Here is a 7549-nt window from a genome sequence, read left to right on the forward strand (position 1 = left end):
CTCTTCCCCTGTGTGTAGAGCTCACTCAGATTTCCCTGCTGCAGAGGATGACTGGGAAGCTCACACATTCCTGCAGCATGAAACTTCAAGTACATCCGAACAGCACAACTTGCCCAAGTTTAACCATATTGAATATTGAACTGCTACCAAAATGGCAGGCCCTGCTCAGACATCTTAGTTCCATGGAGCCAGGTACTTCCAGTCAAAGTGGCATTTATAAATATTTCCTGAGCTTTTCACCTCTGCTACGTTTTTGTGTGGGCAAAAGAGTGAAGTTCAAGCCAACTGTAAAGGAAATGAGTAGGATTGCACTGCCCACAAGAACTGGCAGGGATAGAATACTTTAAACAGTGCCAAGGAAGATGAGCATGGCAGCAGCAGCTCCGAGAATGTAGCCTTCCCCTCCTTCCCATGACAGTGACTTCTGTTTCCGAAAATTCTGCTGCTAAAAAAAATTCAGTTGAGTTCTGCATGATTCTCAGAATGGCAAATGGTGCAGGAACACAGGAAGTGAGCATGGTAGGGAAGACTGTCACACACACACACTCACATAAAAAGAAGGTTTCACATCTGAAAGACTTCTATTATTCAGCATTTTAGGAAGAACCTCAACTTGCCCAGCCAGGTAAGCTTCTGCAGCCCCTGCCTCATCACCTGACCTCTGCCCCACTCCATGACTTCTAATAGCAGCAGTGTCCTTCCATCCTTACCTCACACCTTTTCCACTGCTCTATTGTTCCAGCCTTCACCTCCGCCCACGACTTGCACTTTTTGGTAGACCTCGTCTCAAGTCTATCAGCCATGTGTGTATCAGGTTAACATCCCACGCTGCTTCACAGTTCCCTCATGCAAATTTCTCAACCTGATTGTCACCACAATCTTACTGTTGTAACCTTCTCATCTGGTTCAGTCTGTGGTGCAGCTGCCACAACAGGGATCTGAAGCAGTTCTAAGAAGCTGTGCTTTAGTGAAAAGGTCAGTAAAATGAACTGCCCTGAGGGTGCAAGGCAAGTATTCTGGCTGTAAGGGCCTGTGCTCACTAGGGAGGACTGGAATCTGCCTCAAAGATACTCAGCCCCAAGAAGATGCACAGGATCTCAGTGCTTGTGGGGAAAGATGAAGAAGGGAAGGATGCAACATAACTCAAACCTCTCTAGAAACCTGAGAATCTACATGGAGATGGGAAAGACAGAAAATGAGGCTTATAAAAGCAGCAGCTGCTGGGAAGTTTCAGAGAGCATTGTAACTGACTGGGCAGGAGAGAATAGAGCAGAATCACTGCCACAGAGTTTAACCAGCTCAGCTTTCTAGAAGAAATGATAGCTTAGAAGTAAATGGTGGCACAGAAATAATTTAAAGCATCACCATATTCAGCATGCAAAAAAAAACTAAACAGAAAATTCCTCTGTTCTGAACACACACACACACACACACAAAATGTTTTTTTTAAAGAAAAAATGGTTTAACTCATTTTTGTACCATGAGAATTGGCAACTACCAAAATCCTAAAAGACCACATCATATTACTAAAGGCCCTTTGCCTTTTCCATACTAATGTGGAACAGGGCAGGAGTTTTTATGATTTTGACCAAGGCAACAAAAAGTAAATTATTTAAAGTATGTATGAACCTTCAACCAATGCAGTTCTTTAAAACTGTGATCTCTGGGTTTCCCATTCCTATTTTCTTTCCATCTTCCAAATTTGTATTCCCTACCCTGCACCAAGTTTTCAGAAATTATATTATCTTTACATAAAATATAACCTAGGGAATGGGAAGCATGTTAAGTGTCTTCTAAGAGTGTGTTTGGGATTAACCTTATGCAAAGTCCAGAGACAAAAGCTGCTTATCTGGGCAAGATGCTTTGACATCACTAGCAAGAAAATACCAGAGTAGCATAAATCAAGGCATAATCCCCATTAAAAAAAAAAGGGGTTTTCTTGTTTGGTTGGTTTTTCCCCCTACTGACATTTCAGAACAGTGCTTTCAAAAAAACCCTTTCTATTGTCAGATTAAAAGTCAGGGAAACTCCACTTCTTACCTATGTTTTTCCAAGTTTTATGTTCATAAGGATGTAAGGAGTTGCTCTGCTGGATCAGAGCTTTAGTCTCTAAAGAGTTACAACACTGCAACAACTACAAAATGCTTCACAACAAAAGAAAACTAGGGAAAGGAGAGGATTCTAGCATCTTCAGAAGGTTTCACACATCAAAACAGTTATAAAATTATCCCTTGAGCAATGGTACAAATCTTCAGGTTTACTTCAAAACACCGTAGCAGACAGAGGCACAGTTTTCCATTTGCTCTTTTAATGAACTCCCCCCACTCTGACTGCTGTACACCTGATGTTCTTGTCTAAGTCAACTCTCCTTGAGTCCTTCTTTCAGGCATTCCTAAACAGCAGCTCCTGAGGAGCATCTGCTTCACGAGTGATTCAAGCGGAACTCCCACAGCAGGGTTATGTACAGAGGAGCCTGCTGGGCAACCAAGAGCCAAGGTCTGGAAGGAAGAGTGCAGGCACTGAGCAAATTACCACAGCTGGCACACCCACAAGCTGTGCTGGGCTGCTGCTGCCTGTCCATACCTGTCTCATCTCACAGTGGACTGTCAACAGATCCGTAAAGTCACTGTCACTGCCTGCCTCAACACCATTCCACAGCTCTTTCTCCATCACACTAAGGTATGTCCATGGTATGTGCCTTGCTGCACTTCAAACAGAGGAAGATTTGACACATAGCTCACAGGATGAGAAAAGCAGGCCAGAACTCCAGAGCTTTTAATTTAGGAACTGCAACTCCAGGTGTGGGGGGTAAGCTGTCTATTGTGAGCTGAACAACTGATTCAGATAAGCAAACAAAACCAGAGACCTTTCCTGCTTCTATTTTAGGATAAAAATAATTTGCTACCATTATTGCTCTAGAGTATTTTGTTGTTACACTTTCTAATGAGAGAGAGCACAATGAACTGTCCAGAGAAGCATCACATCTCAAATTCTGAAAGAAAATAACATATTAGTGAATGAACTTTCAAAAAGATCATTTATGTAAAAGGATGTTCTATTTACAAAGGTCAATTTGCTCTTTAGGATAAGCATAACCACTAGCAGAAAAAAATATACATAAAAGACACACCTCATCTTTCAAATAGACATTTACAAATACTCTGCTTAAACCACTAGAAAAATTAAGACATTTGAAATCAAGAGTGCATTCTGCATGCAGTTAGGACAGAAATTACATTACTGGACTTCAGTGTGTCATTTCTTATCATGGTGAACAACACACACAAGCTTTTCTAAAACACCACAGCCTGGCTATTACCTTAGAATCTCAAAAGGAGGACATGGATCTCCATTAACAAGTTATTAGCTACTCTTCATTTTGCCATTAAAAAAGGACATCCTAATTGTCTTCTCAGTAGGAGGGTTTGGTCTTGTCCAACCTGGTGTCCTTTTCCCTGAGTTGCCCTGTAGTGTTTTGCTAGGATGATGGTTGGCTGGGTACATGTACCAGTCCTTGGTGAGCACTCTTCCCGTCACAAGGCAGAGTTCAGAAATTCCAGGAGCTGTGCACGGTTCCGGTCTCTCTGCAGAGCAGACAAACAGAGGCAGTGGTTGAACAGACCTGTACTCAGTGGAGCAAGGCCACAGGTCCCTGGTTTCTGTGGGGTTTTCACATCCCAAAGCAAGTGCCATTGACACCGCTGGGTCTAACCAGCTCCCAGTGAGGCGTGGGTGCCCGGGGAAGTGCCAGGCAATGGGCAATGGGGAGACAAGCTGTCACTATTCCATGAGACATTTCCTAAGTGGCTCCCTGCGGAGGCTCCACTGGCTTGTCATCATGCAGCTCACAGCCTGCCCAGAAGGGAACTCACAAGCACAACAGATGCTCCTCTCTGGTGCCTGAAGCAACGTTCACTGTACCCACAGCAAGTCCTGTGCTTTGGGAAGTATCTTTTCTTTTTCTATGCATAAACAGCAACTTGCAGCATACCAGACCCCTGCATTTAGGTTCTGTCTTCACGTAAGAGATGGCCCAACCAGTCAATTCCAGTGTTTTTTATAAAAAATTATTGAATCCTTAAATATTGTAAGGAGTGGATGGTGTTCAATTCAACAAGACCACGGGCACCAATCAAAAAAGGACCAACGTCAAATATTTGACATCAAATACCGTAACAAGCAGGTTACTGGAACAGAACTAGCAAGCATTCAGCATAATTGAACACACAATGCTCAGGACTGCTTTGGTAGCTGTAGAATGAATTAGTAGGGCTGAATCAGAATCTGCCAAGCTGGATACCTCAAGGAAGTAGCACTTCCTAATCAGTGCCAGAGCCCTCTGCAGGTCACCCTAAGGTGTGGAAATTGTTGAAAAGAGTGAAGGTATTACTTACGTGCTGAGTCCAAACATCCATAGCAGTAGCACACAACATGATTCATGATACTTATTTCCCCGGGTATCTCAGCAAAAACATTTGACTGCTTTGAGAAAATGAAGGAGCATGCGGTCCTAATAATACTACTGGGGTTTTTAAAATTCCTCTCTAAATAAAGGCTAGACTTGCATATGTTAGAAAAACACAGTAAAGTAGCAATTACAACAACTGATCACAAGAGACTGAAAGAAGATGAGTACAATTAAAACCAGTGTAACACAAAGCTACAAGCTGGCTAATGATCAGAGGCTGAAATTCTAAGGACCTGCACCAGCATCCTTTGGTTTATCTGCTCATGACTGAGTATTCCAAGCCCCCTCATAACATAAAACCTGCCAAAAGAATGAATTAAAAGATCTCAGAGGGCATCACAGCCACACTAAAAGCTACACTCAGTTTACAACTCGTAACTGCAAGACCCACTCTTCTACAAAAACTACTATTAGAAAAATATTAAAAGATACAGTATTTTCTTCTTAGGGACGTTCAGACTCTTTAACTCTTACCTCTATATCTTCCTTAGTCTTCTTTATTTTCATCTTGATTTTCTTTCCAGTTATCATGCTGTAGTTTTCATTCTTCTTTTTGTTTTTGAAGAACTTAAATGAGATCACACATTAAAAGGACATAAGCTTTGTTCTGTAATATTACAAATCTTAAGTAAAATTAAAGACAATGATCTTTTATGCTTCCTGACTGTCCAAAACAACAGAGAGAGGTTTCTATTGTTGATGACCAAACTGGTGCTCTTATTTTTTTGACATTTTTATGACAGGATGGATTAAATATGTAGATGAAAAAAAAACAGGGCTTCACACTCGGACAAGCATACCTTGGAAAGCTGGACAGGTCCTGTTTTCTCTTTCCTTTTCTTCTTTTCTTTCTTTTTCTTCATTTTGTTCTCCTTTTTCCTCTTCTACAAGAATAAGACATATGCTCTTATGCTTACAGACTAACAAGGGCAAAAACCCCCACACCCACAAGGATCTCTCAAGGCCACTCAAGTCAAGACAGCTACTACTGCTTGCCTTCACCACTTGCTGGACAGGGAGTAGCTGAAGTACACAGAAAGTAATGCAGCAGGGTTAGCAACCCTTGGGATTGTGAGGAACAGAAATGGTCTGATTCCCCGTTCTCTCTCTTTTACAGTAACCCAAATAAATAAAATCACTGAAAATGAAATAGAAAAATTACAACAGCAAGAACCCACCACTCGCTTCTCTCACTGACTGTAAATAATTTCTTCTGTCAAATTCTACAAAGTTATCAACATTCCCACTTCTCTTTTCTTCAGAGACTACTCTAAACTCCAGCTGGACCAGCAATGACTGGCAAAAGTAACTTTTAAATTATTTCTCTTTTTGTATAAAGTCAAGCACCCATTTATCAGTTCAGCCACCACAACCCTACAAGCATGATTTAGATTTACACAGCCACAGACAAAAGCATTGTCTTACATGACATTTAAGGATATTGAAATATAAAGAACTAATTTCTGTTTGTTAACTACTTATTTCTCTTTGTAAACGTTTACCTTTTTGTTGTGTTTTTCTTTTTTCTTCTTCTTTGATTTAGACTTAGGAGAATCTAAAATTAAGGAAAAAAATAAACAACAAAATCAAACCCTGTAAGTTTAGCATTCTGAAAAAGGCATCTGTGTTACAGATGAGACAAACAGAAACGTGAAACATAGGAAGAAAATGCTTTAATTCAGCTATATATATTGACACAGATTTAACTAACCCAGAGAAAGAAAACACATTAAGTTACTGCCACTTACTGGACTAACATGGAAAGTGAAAATACCCGATTTACTGATTCTGCAGATGTGCTGGCTTCATGTGAGTCCTCAACATTAAATGCTTGAAATGTTAAGACCAAAGTAGAACTAAACCAAAACCCACAACTCTGGTCTAGATAGACTAGTGAAGTAAGAAAAGATCTGTGTTTTGAAAATGTAATGAATAGAGGGGCTTAAATATATACAGCATACTGCTACCAAGTAACATTTATTTGAATGGCAGTTTCTCTTTTGAAGGAATTTAACACAAGGACATTGCAAACTGTGTGTGAACTGGCACCTTTACACACAGTGGGGGGAGGGTTATGAGAGAAACACCCTGAACAAGCAGCACTGGTATTCTACACTGTCACTCTGTGGTGGTTTCACCACATTTAAAACAAGCTTTAAATGCCTTCAGGGGTGCTGTCGAAACTGGAAAATATTAAGTGCAAGTGGAGGTAGCTTACCTCTACTACTACTGGAAGAAGATGACCTTGAGGATGACTGTGACGAGGAGGAAGAGGTGGATGTACTGCTAGAAGATGATGTAGATGAAACAGATGAGGATCTGCTTCTGCTGCGCTTTCGTTTCCTTTTTTCTTTTCCTTAGGGCAACACAAGTCAACAGTGACAAGCCTGCTAGTAACTGTGGCCTACAGAAATTACTCTTAGCAGAATTTAAAAACAATAAACCTCTGGTTTGAGGGGTTGTTGTGTTTTTCCCCACTCTTCCAGTGTGCCATGGTCTACTGCCATCAGCAAGTGACCAAACCCGGTAAGTGACACAGAGGGCGACACAAACACCACAGAACAGCAACAGATCACAGCGCCTACCTCGGGCCTTCAGCCCTTCTTCTGAGGCTGCACACACCGTCCTACTTTTTTCATCCTCCCTGTTATCCATATCTAGTCAGAGGCAAAAGTACATTCAATAACATCATTTCCAAAGGACTTTGGGAGCGGGGGAAAAAAGGGCAGGGCAGAAACAGAGGAAACGAGCGAGCACGCCTGAGGCAGCGCCCTGGAATCACAGGGTGGGACAGCTGGAAGGGACCACAGAGGGGCACCCGGTCCAACCTCCACGCTCCAGCAGGCTCATACCGGAGCACATGGCACAGGATCACATTCCCGTCCTATGACACGGCACCACACTGCGTGGGGAGAGCACCTTCAGGCTCATCCCCTCGCACCAGGAACCGGAGGCCAGACCCGCGTTTGGGCGCCGCTAGCGCAGACGCCAGGGGGGTTTTATCCCCACACCTACGTGCCGGGCTGTCGGTGGATCACGGATCCCGCCCAGGGCCCGCCCACGGCCCTCGGCGGTCAGAGG

The 7549-nt window shown here is 42.4% G+C and overlaps 1 protein-coding gene across 3 annotated transcripts; it reads right to left on the bottom strand.

The window, feature by feature from the left end:
* Positions 1 to 2761: 2761 nt before the first annotated feature.
* LOC108449238 (protein FAM133-like) lies at positions 2762 to 7549 on the bottom strand. Of its 3 annotated transcripts, none has more exons than XM_017744894.1 (7): positions 7484 to 7549; positions 7054 to 7125; positions 6687 to 6824; positions 5971 to 6023; positions 5269 to 5352; positions 4943 to 5035; positions 2762 to 3584 (listed from the first exon to the last, which is right to left on the bottom strand). In XM_017744894.1, the coding sequence occupies exons 2-7, from the start codon at positions 7121 to 7123 to the stop codon at positions 3534 to 3536; spliced, it is 489 nt and encodes a 162-aa protein (XP_017600383.1). In that variant the 5' UTR covers positions 7124 to 7125; positions 7484 to 7549; the 3' UTR covers positions 2762 to 3533. The 3 variants fall into 3 exon arrangements, with proteins under 3 accessions (XP_017600383.1, XP_017600382.1, XP_017600380.1); XM_017744893.1 differs by having other exon boundaries at positions 7321 to 7543; XM_017744891.1 differs by having other exon boundaries at positions 7297 to 7543.

Source organism: Corvus brachyrhynchos, unplaced genomic scaffold (genome assembly GCF_000691975.1).
Source record: "Corvus brachyrhynchos isolate BGI_N302 unplaced genomic scaffold, ASM69197v1 scaffold258, whole genome shotgun sequence".
Lineage (NCBI taxonomy): Eukaryota > Metazoa > Chordata > Aves > Passeriformes > Corvidae > Corvus > Corvus brachyrhynchos.